Source organism: Athene noctua, chromosome 1 (genome assembly GCF_965140245.1).
Source record: "Athene noctua chromosome 1, bAthNoc1.hap1.1, whole genome shotgun sequence".
Classification (NCBI taxonomy): Eukaryota; Metazoa; Chordata; class Aves; order Strigiformes; family Strigidae; genus Athene; species Athene noctua.
This window is the reverse complement of record NC_134037.1, coordinates 174,182,385-174,203,208: the sequence shown is the minus strand read 5'-3', so window position 1 is coordinate 174,203,208 and position 20,824 is coordinate 174,182,385. Positions and strand designations below refer to the sequence as shown.

At 39.1% G+C, this 20,824-nt stretch overlaps 1 protein-coding gene across 1 annotated transcript in view; it reads left to right on the top strand.

The window, feature by feature from the left end:
- Nucleotides 1-15,014, top strand: part of IL1RAPL1 (interleukin 1 receptor accessory protein like 1) — an 801,634-nt gene extending 786,620 nt beyond the window's left edge. Inside the window, exons 10-11 of the mRNA XM_074929670.1 lie at nucleotides 11,635-11,805; nucleotides 13,103-15,014. Coding sequence (XP_074785771.1) covers nucleotides 11,635-11,805; nucleotides 13,103-13,821 — 890 coding nt within the window. The 3' untranslated portion in view covers nucleotides 13,822-15,014. The remainder of the gene's footprint in view (nucleotides 1-11,634; nucleotides 11,806-13,102) is intronic.
- Nucleotides 15,015-20,824: the final 5,810 nt, after the last annotated feature.

The window sequence follows — 20,824 nt, the reverse complement described above, 5'->3', positions numbered from 1 at the left end:
GACCTGTGGGACTGCCCAGATAATATCTTATTAACTGTGAAAGACAAGAGCAGGTAAGATATACTTGGTGGTTTCCTGGGTTTCATCTCAGTAAACCTCTTATGCAGCAAGGAAAGGCAGTGCTTTGAGATTCTTAATGTTTCAGTGTTACGCAGTTGCTAACTTTCAAATACAACTTTTAACAGTGGTTTATGCACTGCCAAAGCATTTGTGTTAATGATTATGCTATGCAGGTATAGCTAGACTGAAATTACTGCTGAAGTTAGTGACTTTGCAATTACAGAATCTTCCCTGGGGACCCATAGAATAAGTTTGCAATAGCAGCCTCACCACTGCATATTTATTCTTATTGGCTATTGGCAAATTGTGGCAATAAGAAATCCAGCTCTATGAATATCAATTTCAAATTCTATTAAAATAGCCCTTAGAAAAATGCAGCTTTCATCTTTCTAAATATTACTGGTTACAAAAAGGGATTTTGCTCTTACTTAACTACAATTTTATTGTTGGAGAACCTCTTTTAACTCTTCTTTTGTATCTTATTTATTTACCTCTGAAATGCAATTCAAACAAAATCTCAATTTATGTTTCCACTGAATATGTAATTTCCTAGATTCTGTCCTTGAAACATACCAATTCAAAGAATAATTTCTGCTTTTTTCTCTCTTCCTATTTTATAGCATCTAAACTACATGCATAATATATATATAAAAATAAAATAACAGTATCATGAAGCGCATCTTTAGATTCCAAATTAGAAGTCTGTTATAGATTAGAAAGTCCAGATGTAAAGTAGAAAAAACCAAACTACCAAATATAAATCAATGAAGACTGAGATATCTCCTGTTCTTAACCAGCAGCTATGTCAAATGGTTCTAAGCTTTGAAGTTTTTTCTTTCCCAAAGGCCAAAGCACATTGCAGATTTCTGAGGTAGGTGAGACGAACACAGCATATTGGCATAACATTTCAAGAATCTTAGATTGAAAGTCTGCTTCCAAGCCATTTCTCCTTGAGTTTTCTTTATATTTTACTTAACTTTTTGCTGCCTTTGCCTAGATCAAGGTTGTCTTAGCTCCAGTTTTCAAAATACTTAACCCAATTATAAGATACAAGCTCTGCCACTGAGATTAACAGAAGTAAGGAATATACATAAAATTAAGGATTAATTTTATACAGGTAACTATAATAGTTGCTTTGTTGAGTTAGGACTGTAATAAAAGCATCATTTCTTGATGCTTTATTTGAGAAATTACTTTAATATCAGAAAAATTATGTTCTTCCGTTTTCAGAGTTTGCATGACAGTCTTTATTAGTGCTTCTTCCAATTTTCTACTTTTTAAAATAGTAGCTAGTATCCTTCACAGATAACTACTATGCTATGCTATATTTCCACCTGGGTAGTTACCAATTAGTCTTTCATATCTAATAATAACAACTTTTTTCTTAGTTTTGTATTTGGCGTGCAAATAATTCATAGCAACCAAGAGAATAATATCTGTCAGCATCTTTGCACTTTTGTGGTTTTTATATTCTGAAATTCTTATAAGGGGAGAGCTTTAAACTAGTTTTGAAGGGGGAAGGGGACAAAACTGGAACTCCCAGACATAAGCCCCAGGGTAGATTAACAGAGTTTGGGGGCTGTTGTGGCAGCGATGACCCTCACCCTGCCAGCTCAGTGGATGCAAGGGATGGAGACATGCAGCACAACAAAGATACAACGGATATTGATGGATCCGTAACTGCGGTAACACCTGTGAAAGGTCAGGCCAGACCTAGGATCTCTAAACGCAAAAAGGTGCTGGGGACACCAGCCCAGCTGAAGTGCATGTATACCAATGCACACAGCATGGGTGACAAAGATGGAGGAGCTTGAAGCCATGATGCAACAGGAAAATTATGATGTAGTGGGTATTACAGAAACATGGTGGCATGTCACCCATGACTGGAGTGCGCCAATTGATGGCTACAAGATCTTTAGGAGAGATAGAGAAGGAAGGAGATGCAGTGGGGTGGTGCTGTATGTTAGGGACTGTTACAATTGCTTTGAGTACAAGTGTAGTGAAGACAGAGTGGAGTGTCTTTGCGTTAGAATCTGGGGGAAGGTCAACAGGGCAGATGTTGTAGTAGGAGTCTAGTATAGGCCAGCCAATCAGGACAGAGAGGTGGATGAAATATTGTATAGGCACTGAGGAGAAAGTCCGGTTGGTGGCCAGTCACGAGGGGGGTGTCCCCCAGAGCTCGGTTTTGGAGTCACTCCTGTTTAACATCTTTATTGATGATCTGGACGAGGGGTTTGAGTGCACCCTCAGTCAGTTTGCAGATGACACCCAGTTGGGTGGGAGTGTTGATCTGCTCGAGGGTAGGGAGGCTCTGCAGAGAGACCTGGACAGGCTGGAGCCATGGGCTGAGGCCAACTGGAGGAGTTTCAATAAGGCCAAATGCCGGGGGCTGCCCTTGGGCCACAACAACCCCCAGCAGCGCTACAGGCTTGGGGAGGAGTGGCTGGAGAGCTGCCAGTCAGAGAGGGACCTGGGGGTGTTGATTGACAGCCAGCTGAACAGGAGCCAGCAGTGTGCCCAGGTGGCCAAGAAGGCCAATAGCATCCTGGCTTGTGTCAGCAATAGCGTGGCCAGCAGGGACAGGGAAGGGATCTGACCCCTGTACTCGGCACTGGTGAGGCCGCACCTCGATTCCTGTGTTCAGTTTTGGGCCCCTCACTACAAAAAGGACATTGAATGACTCGAGCGTGTCCAGAGAAGGGCAACGAAGCTGGTGAAGGCTCTGGAGGACAGGTCGTACGGGGAGCAGCTGAGGGAACTGGGGGTGTTTAGTCTGGAGAAGAGGAGGCTGAGGGGAGACCTCATCGCCCCCTACAGCTACCTGAAAGGAGGTTGCAGAGAGCTGGGGATGAGTCTCTTGAAGCAAGTAACAAGCTACAGGACAAGAGGTAATGGCATCAAGTTGCGCCAGGGAAGGTTTAGACTACATGTCAGGAAGCATTTCCTTCCAGAAGGGGTTGTCAGGCGTTGGAATGGGCTGCCCATGGAGGTGATGGAGTCCCCATCCCTGGAGGTGTTGAAGAGTTGGGTTGACATAGCACTGAGGGATATGGTGTAGTTGGGAACTGTCAGTGTGAGGTTAATGGTTGGACCAGATGATCTTCAAGGTCTTTTCCAATCTTGATGATTCTGTGACTTTTGAGTTTTCATACCTGTCAAGAGAGACTTCTAAGATTAATGATTCATCAGTTTTTTATATTGAAATTTGAGCATCTTCAGTAGTAGCAGCAAATTTAAACTTCCATGCTAATGAGAATGACTGAGAAACATTCAACATGCACTCTTCATTTAGTTAGGAATACAAAATCAGACTAAATATAAGAGAACAAATTAATAAAAAGTAATTCATTTTAAATAAATAATACCCTCTCTTATGTATCTATCAATGACAAATTTTACCTGTAATTATAGAAAAACTGGAAAATATAGCTTACAGAGAGAATTTATTTTATAGTTGAAATCATGCAATTGTATTATTTTTTGGCTGAATTTTTATCTGCTGGGAAGCACTCCTAAATTTCAAGAAATATCAAATGCAGCATTTCATAAATATTCTTAAGTTTTCATAAATGTTCTTATAAAATCAATTTTATTTTTCTTAATGTTCTTTAGACTTCCAAAATTCAATATGTCTTGATGGAGAGAAAAAAAAAAAAGGGGGGGGGTGGGGGGTGAAAAAATGCATGTCCATTGCTTTAAATTTTTTATAAATGTGCCCATGATGGACAAAGACCTTTTTTTTTTTTTTTCTTGTCTACAGTGTGCTTAGAATACTCCAGAACCTATTTAAAATTTATTACATTTCTTTAAACTCTTCCCCAGTGTCACATTTACAAAACCTCCCTCCAATTCACCATTACCCACTCTGCACAAGGATATGAACTGTCATTAGGAATGCTGCACTTAAAAACTTTGCCACAGAAGAAGCTAGTGTTGGTAGTTCTTCATTTTTATTAACATTAAAAGGGCCTGACATTTAAAAATAAAAGAAAGTAACAGTAAATAGTGTGAGGAAAAATATAAGCATTTTGAAATACTTAAGATTTGGGCATTTTACTCAACTAAGCATTTAAATTACATTTTCATTACATCAAGGGTGATGAACACTATTGCAATGCATACATTAAATATGCCCCCACAAATAATCAAATACGCATTATGAAATGCCATAGTCATTATAATTTTGAAGCAATTACAGTCTCTGGGAAATTTTGAAAGCCCAGTACTTTTCAACCTTTCCTGGACGCAGCACATCTTTTAAAGAGGAAAGCCTCTGCATCGGCTTGACTCCCAACTCCCTGCAGCACTGGGAGGATCCAGTCTGTGACTTCGAAGAACTCCTCTTGAAATCCTGAAACTCTGAGTTAAATCAGCACATTGTTCCTAGACTCCAGTTCTGCGTTTCTGAGTCTTTACTAGTCTGTCATGTGCTCTGCTGAAGGAGGGGAATCAGCTGTCCAGTTCCCTATTGATCTAGAAATGGAAGATCTGTGGAAGCCAGATGTATTGCTGGCTACACGTAGCCATGGAGCAGCCTGCACATGGTCAGCTGCCTTCAGTGCACTGGGTGTTTCTGAAGGCACTGATAATTACTCTGGAGAAATTCAGGTTGCACAGAGGCATGGGCTGACCCTGATGTCTAGGTCTTACAGCTTCATTAGAATAAGATTCACTATGAAATACAACACTGTGAGATTACTCTTTATTTTGTTCTACTAATCTGTATTGTGCTAAAATGTTTTGTGCCAGCTGAAAATCAGAGTTTGTCATCTGCTTGAACATGACTGATAAGAAAAAACTGATTCTATGAAGCTTTTTTAAAAAAAAAATTCATGCATATATATATATCTCTATGTCTATATATCTTTCTGTCCCCTGTCAACAGAAGTATCTGCAATGTTTAAAGTTTAATAAACCTTTGAAGGCCCAAGCTGCTGGCTTCTTGGAGTGCAACATGGAAATCATTAGAAAACATGTACATATATAATCCAAATTCAAAGTTTAATATGTTTGCTGGTCCCTGTAAAAGAGGAAGCTTTATCTATCTTTCTGTAGGCACCAGCTTACCATTTCTTCATGTGTAGCTGTTAAAAGAGCATGCATACAGATGAGTTCTTAGATGTCTGATAGCAAATTTACTTACCCAAAGATCCCATTTGCATGTGACAAAGTAGATGCATATAGAGTCTGCGTTTCATTTTATGCTTACATTGAGCCTTTAAGTGACTGCTGCTGAGCACATCCTTGGAATAACAAGCAACATTTGCAACTTCATCCCCTAGAAGTTTATATCACTTCTGCTGGATTAACACTCTAGAAAGTTACAGAGAATATGATAACATATTCTACGTTTGGATGAGTACCGAAAGGAATGGGCAGCGTTAAAGAATGCATGTTGCAATGATCCAACATGCATTTTGGTTAAAATCCCGGGCCACTAAAGGAAGTAATGTTTCTGTTTGTTATTAATGAAGCTGGGATTTCATTTTCACCCAAAAATTGACCCAAACAATTTTGTCAGACCTGTGGCTGAGCACAGCTCCATGACCCTCATTTTCAACCTCATAGAATGGTTGAAATGGTATAGAAAAGTCTGTACCTCACAGTCTGTTTTAGCCAGAGTCTCACAGTACTGCTGGGTTTGGGCTCATTGAAGCATTTGTGGACTGAATACATCATACCTTGAGCATGGGCTGTATTTCACGCCACTGTGATGAACTAATCCAGACCTTCCACGTGCTCTCGTGGCTGTCTGTAGTACAATAACAAGGATTTTGTGTGTGTGTCATATAGTTGAATTTGGCCATGCAAGGTCTGCTTTAGGTTTTGGTTCAATATTTTTAACTAAGAGATTCAACAAAACTTTACAGAAATGGAGACTGTGAGTTGAAGAGCTCCATCCTGGCTTTAAACTAACTGTAGGCATCAGAAAGCAACTATAAACCACTTAACTGGACAGGATTACTCATCCATTGACAAAGAATGGAAAGAGGAAACTTATAACATCAAAATATATTTGAGGTATTGCAGTTGCATGATAGTGTATGTCAAATTCAGCTGTTTTTACTAAATCAAGGTCAGCCAATATATAATACAGCTCTACAACATACCTGGAGGCAATGCAAGATGAATAGAAAGGCTTTGGACTTTTCAGTCATGGGTTAGTATACAGGACTCCAAAAATCTGGCATCAAATAGGATGCACCTGTCCCAGAGGGGGAAAAGGATCTTGGGGCAGGAGTTACCTGGTCTCATTGACAGAGCTTTAAACTAGATTTGAAGGGGGAAGGGGACAAAACTGGAACTCCCAGACATAAACCCCAGGGTAGATTAACAGAGTTTGGGGGCTGTTGTGGCAGCGATGACCCTCACCCTGCCAGCTCAGTGGATGCAAGGGATGGAGACATGCAGCACAACAAAGATACAACGGATATTGATGGATCCGTAACTGCGGTAACACCTGTGAAAGGTCAGGCCAGACCTAGGATCTCTAAACGCAAAAAGGTGCTGGGGACACCAGCCCAGCTGAAGTGCATGTATACCAATGCACACAGCATGGGTGACAAAGATGGAGGAGCTTGAAGCCATGATGCAACAGGAAAATTATGATGTAGTGGGTATTACAGAAACATGGTGGCATGTCACCCATGACTGGAGTGCGCCAATTGATGGCTACAAGATCTTTAGGAGAGATAGAGAAGGAAGGAGATGCAGTGGGGTGGTGCTGTATGTTAGGGACTGTTACAATTGCTTTGAGTACAAGTGTAGTGAAGACAGAGTGGAGTGTCTTTGCGTTAGAATCTGGGGGAAGGTCAACAGGACAGATGTTGTAGTAGGAGTCTAGTATAGGCCAGCCAATCAGGACAGAGAGGTGGATGAAATATTGTATAGGCACTGAGGAGAAAGTCCGGTTGGTGGCCAGTCACGAGGGGGGTGTCCCCCAGAGCTCGGTTTTGGAGTCACTCCTGTTTAACATCTTTATTGATGATCTGGACGAGGGGTTTGAGTGCACCCTCAGTCAGTTTGCAGATGACACCCAGTTGGGTGGGAGTGTTGATCTGCTCGAGGGTAGGGAGGCTCTGCAGAGAGACCTGGACAGGCTGGAGCCATGGGCTGAGGCCAACTGGAGGAGTTTCAATAAGGCCAAATGCCGGGGGCTGCCCTTGGGCCACAACAACCCCCAGCAGCGCTACAGGCTTGGGGAGGAGTGGCTGGAGAGCTGCCAGTCAGAGAGGGACCTGGGGGTGTTGATTGACAGCCGGCTGAACAGGAGCCAGCAGTGTGCCCAGGGGGCCAAGAAGGCCAATGGCATCCTGGCTTGTGTCAGCAATAGCGTGGCCAGCAGGGACAGGGAAGGGATCTTGCCCCTGTACTCGGCACTGGTGAGGCCTCCCCTCGATTCCTGTGTTCAGTTTTGGGCCCCTCACTACAAAAAGGACATTGAATGACTCGAGCGTGTCCAGAGAAGGGCAACAAAGCTGGTGAAGGCTCTGGAGCACAGGTCGTACGGGGAGCAGCTGAGGGAACTGGGGGTGTTTAGTCTGGAGAAGAGGAGGCTGAGGGGAGACCTCATCGCCCTCCACAGCTACCTGAAAGGAGGCTGCAGAGAGCTGGGGATGAGTCTCTTGAAGCAAGTAACAAGCAACAGGACAAGACGTAATGGCATCAAGTTGTGCCAGAGAAGGGTTAGACTAGATGTCAGGAAGCATTTCTTTCCAGAAGGGGTTTTTAAGTGTTGGAATGGACTGCCCGGGGAGGTGGTGGAGTCCTCATCTCTGGAGGTGTTTAAGAGTTGGGTCGGCACAGCGCTGAGGGATATGGTGTAGTTGGGAACTGTCAGTGTGAGGTTAATGGTTGGACTAGATCTTCAACGTCTTTTCCAATCTTGATGATTCTGTGATTCTGTAATTTATTGATACATTTCTAAAAAAAGAACTCTGAAATGATTAATGGAATAAGAATCCTTTCAGACACAAAAGTATATGTAGATAAGTGCTTTCAATCTCCATGGGAAAGAAAAAAAAGTTTCAGATGAACTGATGAACATTCCTTCCTTTGCTTTTTAGCAGGTATTCTTATTCTTTAGTGTGAGAGGAAACAGGTAGTGAGTAACTATATTCCAGTTTATTACTAATACACAGGAGCTTGACAAAACCAAATCTTTAAAATAGCATAATATGTATCTAAAGCCAAAGTGCAAACAAAAATGAATCATCTTTTCATTTTGACGATGCTCGGATAGAAGACTTAATTGTTTGCTGAGGAAGGGATATAAGGACATTCCCATATTAAAGAAAAGCTAAGTTTGCCACCAGCTTTGTTTGGTTTGAATTTGGATATTTTCCCTTTTTTTCTCACACGATATTAGATTCAGCCCATATCCTAATTTATTGCATAGCCAAATCTGTAGTTGTCATACTGCATAATAATATAATATCAAGTCCTTTATGATTTGGTTTGAGATTAGTAGCAGATCAGGAATTTTCTGGTGAAGTGTGTTTTTCTTGTAAAAAGCAGATGTGCTGACAGCAAATATTTTCATGGATAAAATACCTGTTCCAGTGAATGGTCAAGAAAACAAAAAGATGTGATGAACTTCCTGCGTGCTTGCTGGGAGTCCGGGGCCTCCTAGATGTGTTGCTCAAAGGAAGGTTTACATGGAAGACAGCCTGAAGGGCTTGAGGGCAAAGATGAAAACCTCCTGCTTCCATGTGACATGGTCTAGAGACTGACAAGATATGAGCCCCAGCTCCCAGAGTTTGACCCAGCTGTAAGACCTGAATGTCTGCAGACTCCCATGTCTTCCTCTCAGCCCATTGGGACAGCATTTTAAAAAACATGAATTAATATCAGAAATGTTCTTTAGAATGTAGGCATCAGTCCTACACCTTACTAGCAGGAGTAGGTGGGACCATTTAACTGAGAAGAACCACACAGAACATTACCTACTGTATGTTTAAATACTTTCCTGGAGGTGGGAGATTTCAAGAATTTTTATGAGTTTTCCCATTTTTCATTACAACTGAAATGCTACATTTTTTTGACGATCCACAACAATTAGAGAAAATAGTAAATAATGCCATTGCTCTTTGATCACATCACTGAAAAGATGGCTGCATCGCTACCTGCCTGCTGTAGTTTTTAAGATGTTTCACTGAGCTTACAATGTAACCCAAATACTTCTAAAAACAGGCTAATACATAAATATCATAGAAGTAAAACAAAGGCATATGTGTATCCCAGGCATTTCACATTTTGCATATTGTCTGCTCGTGCCAGTATGTCAGCCCATCAAGATAACAAAATTTCTACATAAGGTAATTCAGCTGTAAACTGAACTTTTTATTTTTCTTCAAACGAAGTTAAAAAAACCTGTCAGATGGGAAGTATAATAGCTCAGGGAAGCCACTGTGCTAATACATCTAACAGTTTTCCAAAACAGACTACACATCTGGCTGGACTGGAGTTTGAATAAATCCATAATTGCCTGAACCATCTGTGTAGACATACCCTAGATCCTGGATATTCTTTGCCCTTCAAATGCCATTGAAACTAGGGAACTAGGATGGAAAGCATGTTCCTTTCAATACAGGATAATGCAGTTGTAGTCAGTGGGAATGATGAAGCCTCCATGGTATAAAAAATGTATGTTTCAAATAAATTCATTAGTGTAATATTTGCATATGCAAGAAAACAATAGCATAGCATGAATAATTTTCCCTCAAGTAAGAATGTGCAAAGCATTTTAACAGACAATACCCTGAGTCTTTAAAACAGTTTGAACACAGAATTATTTATTATTGCTTTTCTCTTTGAGAAATGATGCATTCTCATCTTTACTCAGAGACTTTCAACAGAGCAACACTACTCTTGAGCATATACTATGGTTATGTCCCTTACTGAGGTGACAACAGGAAATGGCATTGCCACATCACCATTTCATCAGTTGTCATAATTTCCCCATATATTTCTTAATCTTTCTGTGTATTAACTCAGTTGCTGGGTTAACACTGTCATACTGCAGAAGCAAAAACCTGCTATGTAATCTCCCTTTACCTCATACTTGATCCACTCAGTCTTATTTCAAGGCATTGTCACAGGCATCAGGTGCTTGTCTGCTGTTAAGGATCATAGTTTCACAAATACTCCTAAGAAAAATAATGGAAAGAGTGAATCATAGAAGGCAGTCCTCCTCTTTTCCTTATTTTTCTTCTTTTGTTGCTGTTGTTTTCATTTGTTTGTTTCATTTTCCATGGATATAAAAATCCAATAGATTATATCACACAAAAACTGCGCAGAGGAGAGAATGAGCACACAGTCATTTCACAGGTTTGGAAATTTTGAAAGTAGCTACAATTTTACCATCTTAAGTTTGTCATCTGCAAGTGTTAATGAGCATAGTATGTATAGTTCCTCGGAAGGAAGAGTGGACACTTCAAGATTAGCACCATTTCATTAATTTAATTTATACTCTTTGCATCCATCCTGTATTTTTCAGTTTTTTCCAAAAAATGCTATGAGAGTAAAAAAAGGTGTAAAATGAGGAAAGGATTGACTCAGTAAATAACTAAACTAAGCATTGACTGAATGTAATGTTACTTATGACACACAGTCAAGTATTCAGTCAGGTCTCTTTTACAAGCAATTGATATTCTCAATAGCCTATGTATAGTGTTATCGAGAGAGTTAGAAGGATGTTAACATTTCATTACTCTTGCCATTGATTTTTTTCTGCTTTCTTCACAACAAAAGTCAAAACGTGACCTCTTATTCCACTGAATTAGTTCCAGACCACTTGGTATTATTGACCTTCTAATGAAAATTAATGATGGCTCTTTTGATTTAGTCTTTCAAGTAGGCACATCAAGCACATTTAAGAAACAGGCATATTTATTTCTCATATTGAGATGAAATAACACACTGTCAAGTAATGAAATGTACATTAATGCAACATTAAATTTGCAAGTTTAAGCACACAGAATTCAAGAGATTTAAACTGCATTATCAGGAGCTGATGCTGCGAAGATTTAAGCTTAGACCTGGAAAAGCAATGAGTTTTACAAGTAAGCTACACATATGCTTAGAACATTTCAGCCCCAGGCCCTAAATTTTTTCTAAAATTCTGGCAAAACTGAACTGGTTTTACTATGAAATAGAGACAATAGCACATTATCTTAGGTATTTCCATGCATTTTTTTTTCACATTTAAAGCTAAAGAAGAATTCAAATCCTTTTCAGCAACTTTTTTCTTCTGCACTCACAAGCTGTCACACCACAGTTGAGTGGATTTCCTTCATATGGAACCTTACATGAATGTCTATGAACAAACTGTCTTCAGTCTACGGATATGGATCCCTTCTCCTTTACATCTGTGTAAACGAGTATTACCTCTACCAGGTGAAACAAGAGAGGTGAATGGATTCATACCTAGAGATTGGGTGAAAGCTTGCCATTTTATCTAAAAAAATTTCCTAATCCTGGGAAATTCTCCCAGAAATAATTAATGAGGAATTATCTAGGAAATCTGCAAGAATAATGAATAAACTAACTTACTTTTTTCCTCTTTTTCCTTAGATAACAAAGACTATGACGCGTATCTATCTTATACCAAAGTGGATCCTGACCAGTGGAATCAAGAAACTGGAGAGGAAGAAAGATTTGCTCTTGAGATCCTACCAGATATGCTTGAAAAGCATTATGGATACAAGTTGTTCATACCAGACAGAGATTTGATTCCCACAGGAAGTAAGTAACGTCTCTATGCTTTTGTGTTTCCTAAACAGCAAATGCAGTGATAGTTTTGGTATCATTTCTATACGTAGTCCTTCAGAATGTGATCTTTCCTCCCTTGTCTTAGAGAATGTTGACGATAAACCACCAGACATACTTAATGTGTATTTCCCATATAAGAGGATTATTTTTTAGTAATTGTATTATATTGATTGAAGGTGAGACAGTGCAAAAGGGCATGCTTAATTAAAGGAAATTAATGAGACTGACATTTTTTCATAGATTTTTTGAGAGCTTGCATATCTAGGAATGAATGCAGAGGTCTTTGTTTTCTATTCCTTAGACTTTGCCTGGAAAGATACCCATGATTCTAAGTATTTATTTCAGAAATTCAGAAAGAAAAAATGTATTTGGACTAAGTCAAGAGTTGTGTAATCCTATCTACAGCAGAGCAAAGTAGTGAATTCTGTTAGGGTCCGCTACAGATAAATCTGCAGTGGAGGTACTGGATCATTCTCAGAGACCTACAATTAGAATTGATTCCAGCTGGTACAAGTAGATCTTTTCCATGTTTCTTTCACATATTCCAACCTTATGTACAGTAATTGTCGATAAGTTGCTGTAGTATTCTTCATAACTTTGGTGTAACCATATAGACAACTACTAGGATCTGTGTCTTTTACTAAAGATAAGAGAACATGCTTGGCATAGGCAAAGCACAGTATCAAACAACTGCATGGTGTTTTTAAAATCTACAGTAAACTAAACATTAATTTGAAGGAGACAATACTGTTTTTTTGAATGTGTGTGGTGGAGGCATGAAAGGAAAGGAAGAATTTAACCCTACAGTAGAGTTTGGAGTATCATATGGGTTTGAGGCTGAGCCCCTGAAGAACATAGTTGCTGTTCTGTTGCCTACCTGGGTGACTTTGCCTTTTTTAAAATAAAAAAATGTGATGGACACACTTGTTCCAATAAAGATACAGATATTGATACAAAACTACAGCTCAGAAACAAACACAATCGATAGCACATGGGGGAATAGATGTCTTGCAGGATCACAGAATGGTTGATGTAGGAGGGGCCTTCTGGAGGTCTTCTTGTCAAACCCTCCAGCTCAAGCAGGGCCACCTAGAGCAAGTTGCCCAGGACCATGTCCTAACAAGCAATCCTGGCACGTTTGCAAGGGATGTTTGTGCATATTTCAGTGAGCTCTTCTGTGATCAGGGATTTGCCTCTGTTGTTTCTCCCCAGTCTATGGGAGCAGACTGTGTTCTTAGACTGATTTTTGAGCAATTGTCTTATTTTGTAGCCTATATTGAAGACGTGGCAAGATGTGTAGACCAAAGCAAGCGACTGATCATCGTCATGACTCCAAATTATGTGGTAAGAAGAGGCTGGAGCATCTTTGAACTGGAAACAAGACTTCGAAACATGTTAGTCACGGGTGAAATCAAAGTGATACTGATTGAATGCAGTGAACTACGAGGAGTTATGAACTACCAGGAGGTTGAGGCCCTGAAACATACCATCAAGCTCCTCACTGTCATTAAATGGCATGGACCAAAATGCAACAAGTTGAATTCCAAGTTCTGGAAACGTTTACAGTATGAAATGCCTTTTAAGAGGATTGAACCCATCACACACGAGCAGGTTTTAGATGTCAGTGAGCAGGGGCCCTTTGGGGAACTGCAGACAGTTTCCGCAATTTCCATGGCTGCTGCCACCTCCACTGCTCTTGCCACTGCCCATCCAGACCTGCGCTCCACCTTTCATAACACATATCATTCACAGATGCGCCAGAAACACTATTATCGAAGCTATGAATACGATGTACCTCCTACTGGCACCCTGCCGCTTACCTCAATAGGTAACCAGCATACCTACTGCAACATCCCTATGACACTTATAAATGGGCAGCGGCCACAGACAAAAACTAACAGGGAGCAGAATCCAGAAGAGGCTCACACAAACAGTGCGATACTGCCCCTCTTGCCACGGGAGACCAGTATATCAAGTGTCATTTGGTGACCGAAATGCAAGGGGCCATCAACCCCCCTTGAGTAGGAGCTGAATCTGCAGTCTGGTGCCTGGAACTACATCCTCGACTGCTGCTGTTAAACATACATTACAATCGATAACATACGAGGAAAAACAGGGTCTTGTACATATGTTTTTTGCAATTTATTTGTAGCATCAGTCTTCCTGTTTTACCCATGTCTCTTCCCATTCACATTTTCAACTTTGTTTTATATGTCATTGAAATTTGTATATTTACATTTTTTTAAATGAAGAGACTGCTGTATAGATAGGAAACTTTTTTGCTTCATTAGTATAGTTTTAGACTTTTTGTTTGTCTGTTTTTAACCTCTCTTGGGAATGCTTGGACAAAGCTATGTTGATATCAGAAGCACCATCCATTTTGTTGGCCTGCCTAGCCTGATTCCTGAAGGCCATGCCTGCTGCAGTTCACCTCTTTTGGAGAATATTTGTTCTTAGAAGGACCCCATCCCTCACTGAGAGCTCCAGTTTAATTTCTACTCCTGTAATGTGCACTGCTCCTTCCCTGTCCTTATAATGACCCGCATTCGGGGTAACACTACAGTCTGATCATCTAACATGTAACTTGGTAGATACCTGTCAAACAACAGAATATACCCGATCTGTATCGGTTGCTTCACAGTAGTCACTACAGAGTGTGTAGAAACTAGAGATGGTTTGGTTTTTGCTTTCTTGGGTTTGTTTTTTTTAATTACTATTTTAAGAATGAGTTGATTGTATCCCTTTTATAAATATAAAAGCAAACCCTATTTTTAACACTTCCTGGAAACTGTTAATATGATTGTGGATTTTATTTTTGAGCATTTAACTTTTTCTTTCCCCCCTTTCAATATCCTACAAATAAGATCATTTGCAATTGTCAGGCAAGTAAGACAAGTGAGGCAATAGGCATTGAAGTCCAGAGAATCCTGCTGATATTTACAGTGATGACTTCCAAACCAAAGGGGAATAAAAAGACAGTATTGTAGATGATTTCTCACTTTGTATTATAAAAAGTGTTATTTTCTAAAAAAGTAAGAGCAAAGCATTATTTTGCTGTGGATTACAGAGTCCCCTTGTATTTTAATGTTCAAAAAACCTGTATTGCTTTAAAATGACATATTCAGGATTAAGAAATCTTTCATTTGGTTTTAGCTTGTAACGATAAGTAAAACTTTATTAATTTCAACATGATTTCAGTAAGAACTCAGGCAGAAAAAAATGACATATGAATACCAACAAATATAATTGTTTTCAGAATAAACATTATTTATACAAAATTAATATTTAAATCAGACCTGGAAGTATTAAAAACAATTTATTCACTTTAATGACTAAATAAATTAGTTTTATTTTTTACGTATGATTCTATGTTTGAGGAGTTTCAAATAATGTGTGTACTATGGCTGCCAGGGAAGTAAAAACACCCACTAAGTTTACAACTGGACATCTTTAAGACAAAGGAAATAAGAATCTTACTCATGTTTTAAATAATGGAAAAGTTCTTTCTGGTTTTAGAAAGAGATAGGAGCGGTGTTGTAGCTCTGCAACGTATTCAGGCCAAACTCTCTGCTAGTCTCTGAGTTACTGGTTGCAGCACACTGTCATACAGTCACGGGTTTGATTTACCCTGGCAGAAATGTAACTGGTATCCTGGAAAACAGACCTTATAGTCTATTTATGTAATTAATTCGCTTTAGGCTTTTTTATGGTAGCTGAATGATATTGGTGAATATGATGAATGTGTGGGGTTTGTTCATCCTGATTGTCACAGTAAGAAAATTACAGCTTAAAATATTCTGGTCTTCTTAATGAGAAGTGATGGGAAGAGAGGGGGTAAACTGCAGTTTGGGGGATGTTTGTGGGAATAACCTAGAACTGAAAGTGTGGGAGGAAATGACTATGCTCCTGTTGTGAAAGTCAAGGAATCTCAGTATCTGCATAACAAGCTAATAGAGCTTTGGGATGTGCACTGATTTTTATTTTCTTAAAAATGTTTATTTCTCTGTGACAATTTGCTCAAGTCCTTTTCTACAATCTGTTCTTCATAATGGTGTCTCCCTTTGGACATGGGCCAAATATTCAAAAAATGGAAATTAAGTTGACAGGCCAGATTTTAAGAGATATTTGCACATTTGGTTATTTTCATAGTATAAGAAAGCTATTATTTATTTGCTCTACAGACACCTGTCAGGCACTTATGGCATTTTCCTTCATTCATCTGGATGCCAAATACCCCAGTATCCTCTGAAAGCAATGCATTATTTTTCCCCTTTCCCTCACCTTTACATGCCCTGGGGTAAAGACTGGGATGTGGAATAAATGTAGGATGTAACTATCTGACCGCAGCCACATTTAGACGATCAGTAGGTGTTTCCTTAGCCACATGGGGAGTACTTTTATGTTCTATTTTTAGTGTAGATTTAAGCACTTTGAATAGCATGATTCAGGGATTGATGGATACTATTTGATAATTCACACTACTTAAAAAAAGTTTTTCTTATAATGTTTTGTCATAATATTAAATGAAAGAAAAACAAACAAAAAATAAATAAACCACAAAACCAAACATGAAATAAATGGACAAGCTGTCTATGGCTTTAGAAACATCCCTCCTTAGTATTCCTCCTCTACAAATAGCTCTGTGTGGGGAACAGTGAAGGAAACCGTTGTGTGTTCACGTGCTTTATGTTTGACAAAAGTTCTGTTGGAACGCAAAATAAAATGAAAAAAACAAAACCAACCAAACCTGTCATTGCCCTAGTGCTTAGGCTCTATCCTTTTTTGGTGAAGGTGTTTCAGTTTTTGACAATGCATCCTGAAGTGTGCATGCAATAGCCACATATAAGGTTTAGCCATAAGCAAATAGCACTTTATTTTTTAAAATGCACAGTGTGATGATCGGAAAAACTTACTCTGCCTGGTCAATAACTTCGGGTCTGTATGTGGATTCTATGCACATGAATTATTCAAGTGTGGTGCTTTGTCTCTTTAATCAGGGTAGTCCTTGATATAAAACTAATGGAGTCTTGTTGCACAACCTGTGGAAATTCAGCATGTAGTTTCTCCTGACAGCACATATAGCTGGACAGAAATGGGGGACTGTACAGTATGCAGCTAATTATTTTGAAGGCAAAGTGCTTTGCTGGGTCTGATTCTGTTCTCAGTTGCAGCAGTATGATTTGAGAGTAAATCTAATAAAGTTGAATGAGTGTAAGTTTGATTTGTGTGGGAGAAGAAAATTGGAAAAGCAAAGAGAAAAGAAATTCGTATTTGCAGTCTGTGACAAGCTGAAATCTTGGCTGCAAGGAAAGCAGCAGCAAAATGTCTTCTGAATTTTAGTAGGGACCCAGTTCTCACCTGGCAGCCAACATCAAACACTTTCAATATGATCTGGTTCAGAGCTAAATACTGTTAGGCTTAGATGCAAACTAAGATTTTTCTATTACTGCACAGCTGTGAAAACCATGTGTATGTTACATAATGGGTGATAATCATCTTCAAAATAACTGGAAAGCTTGTTATACCCACCTGATTAAAATTCACAAAATTTTACTTGGATATTGTGCATTAATGACACGTTTAAATTATAGATAAAACACTGATATTTGGGGAAAACTGGCCTGGTAAACAATTCTTAAATTGAATAAAAAAAAAAAAAAAAAGTCAAGCTAGAAAGCCTAAGGAGATTTTAATTAAAATCAAAGAAAAAAAAAATCACAGCAGTAAAATAAGCTCAAAAATAGGATGAAGGCCAATGAAGAAGAAAGGTCAAAATCTCCACTTGTTTTTTGACTGTATTGTGGCTTGTTTTGTCATGCAAAGCTCTGTGCTCTGGCTGTCCTACATCAAGCAACTGGCTTTTTTGAGGCCCACCCAGACAGATCAGCAACACGAATATGTCCCTATATGTCTAATACACTGCTGAATGATTTTGTACTTGTTGATAGTCTAGCACAGAGAATTTTTGGTGTGTCTTCTACTGTTGTGATACAGAGGATGGCAGAAATCTGTCAGCATTTTAAAAATCTCCGTAATGGGCTTAGTTTATTATCTACAGTAACTACACTCCTTCACACACCCCCCTTATCTGATTTGCTGATGTTAGTAAACTTTTTTAACCCTTTTCTCAGCTGAGACAGAGATTAATGTGACTGGCATCAGAAAAAATGTGCTTTCATGACAATGTTTCCTTGTATAACGAATGCTGCAAGTTCTCCTGCATTTTTTCTGTGTAATCACAACTCCTCACCTCCTAAATAGCCCACTGAGTAGAGGTTGGAGAACACCATTGTGTCTTTCATTTGAGATTCACTGAATGCAGTATGGATACTGAGCTGTCATTTGTTATGTAATTTTGCTGGGCTATTTCCCATTGACTCTGGCTATATCCTCCAAGAAGATGTGTTGGCATCATCGCACTTCTCCAGCTTCCTTGTGTTGATGTTCCAGAACTCAGAGTTTTTGCCCTGGGGAGTGAAACTAATAGAAATGTTACAGCTAATAACTTTTCCTATGCATTTTGTTTGTTTAAATTATATTTAAGATGAAGTTTGACTTTTGCTCTGGACGAGGTTCTGCGGGTGGGAGGCCCAGAGTCCACACTCATGAAGTAATCAGATCAGAAACTACAAAGTCAGGCCTGATACCTTATTTGGCGTATTTATAAATTCTAAAGCTGCTCACATTACTAAAAAAATAATACACTGAGACTGAGGGTTGTTGAAGGAAAGTATTCTGTTATTACAACCAGCCTCATTCAAAAAGCTTATCAACATTCTTACATTAAATAGCCAATATCCTAGATAATGTAATTTCAGAAATATTCAATAGTCAATAAAAATATTTTTATTCTGGTGGATTAAGAATGACATGATTCTCTAGGTTCTAAATGTTAAATCAAATAGTTAATCTTTATCTAGTATTGAGGTTACAGAAAATACAAGCGTGTCTTTGCTGGGTCACTAGTATTAGGAAAACAATTCGAAGCAAAATTTGAGAGCTAAGAATTTGATGGAGATATTCTTGATACTTTTTATAAAGGCATCTCTCTTAATCATCAAGGCGTGACAGAAGGAACACATAAATTACTCCAAAAATAAGATGGGTGTTCTTTTTAACCTTCTCTTTCTCTGTTCACTGAATATTAGCTCTGTCTCTGTCCCCCTCAATAATACAAAATCACCCAGGAGAAATGAATACCTACCAAGCCCATACTCTCAAACACATTCGAGATAAAAAAGTACCGGCCAAAGTGAGGGGCTGCACCCCATGGCTGCAACTGAGAAGCTCTACAGTGGGGAGTTAGTGTGTACCTGTACAGGGAGAGTGAGAGCACAGGGCCTTTTGGCCATCATGTTTAGCTACTCTTATGTCAGCTAGATGCAGAAGGAACTATAGGCTCAGTACATCATGACTCTTCTACCTGCTATAGGCCACACACAGACAAGGTGGACAGTAAGGCCTTGATGTTAGTGACAGTAAACGTGAGTGCCACCGGCTGGCTAAGCACAGATACCCTATTGCAAAGCAGCCAGAAGAGTAGAAACAGCTGACTGTTTCCCATTTGTTCAGTGTGCAAAGTAAAAGTAGCACTGAACATAGATAGAGGTTAACTTACCAGTTTAGTCTGCAATCCACTAAATGACAAGTTACAGGAAATTGCCATCTCAGTCAGCTAGCATGGCACCTGAGCTCCCTCACAGAAACTTCCATCCCATCCCGTCCCATCCCATTCCATCCTGTCCTGTTCTCCCATCCCATCCTCTCTGTTTACCTTGCAGTCTATATTAAAAATATAAACACACAAAGCTTGCTGTGAACTCTCAGGTTGGGGTATATGTGAAAACTCTTTGCAGAGATGTTTAGGGTGAGTAGATCTCTTCTGAGAAGAGACTTACAGGATCACAGCTTTGATTTGTAAAAAGTTTTTATTTTTGTTCTCAGTTCACACAACTTTTTTCACATCCCCATAGAGTGCTTATGTGAAGCAACATCCTGATACAGTCCTGAAACTTCTCTGAACTAAAAGAAAGTCTAAAAAAAGGTCAGTCATGGGCTCAAAATATTTTCAGCCATGCATTTGCCATTAAGCTGCAAGGTCTGCACACACACTCAAAAAACAAAGCAAAGAAAAACAGCAATGTAATTACTAACCCCTATTTAAACCTGTTTTTTAAGGGCTTATTTTTTTTCAGGGAAGGTTGTTTTCTCCTGCTGTTTTGTAGGAAGTTATGTGAAAGACTGTCTTAAATTTTAATTCATTGTATGGCAGGTAAATCACAGGAAGATTTTATTTATTTTTTTAAGAAGTCCCCATTCTCATTGGTAAGTTTGAAACACAAGTTTACAGACTTAGAAGAAATTGCCAGAGTTAATAATCCTTGATGAACAGCTCACTGCAGACCTAATTAGGTTCTTAGGGACATTTCAGTAGAAAATTTAAACAATTAGTATTATACGTGTACCTTCAGCATCACATTAGAATGTTGTACATTTGTCTTCTTAAAACCCAGGGAACTTCAAATGGAACAATTATGTAAATACAAAGCAGAAAGGAAAACAATGACACAACTCTTTCTCCATCTATCTTAGCAAAATAGTTCAGTGACATCAGATTGCTTCTTTGAGATCACTAACTTAGGCCTACCTCAACAAAACACAGGCATCTTCAAAATGTGCAGATATCTGGGGAAAAGTTGTTGCAATAAGCACACTCAAATCTTAGTTACATCACAAAAAGCATTTTTTATATTTTTATGCATATATGTAGTCATTTTAACTTGTAAAACTTATAGTACAATAATATAACATAGCTAGCACTCTCATAAAATTTCAAGGAAGTCCCAAAAACCTGGACTGGTTTACAGGACATTTTCCATTTGCTGCTGACAAACTTGAACCGAGGCCATTGCTAGGTGGCACTGTGACACAGATACATAGCTAGGGGTGGCATAGGGTGGGAAGGGTGTAGTGAAGACATTTCCTGGTCATG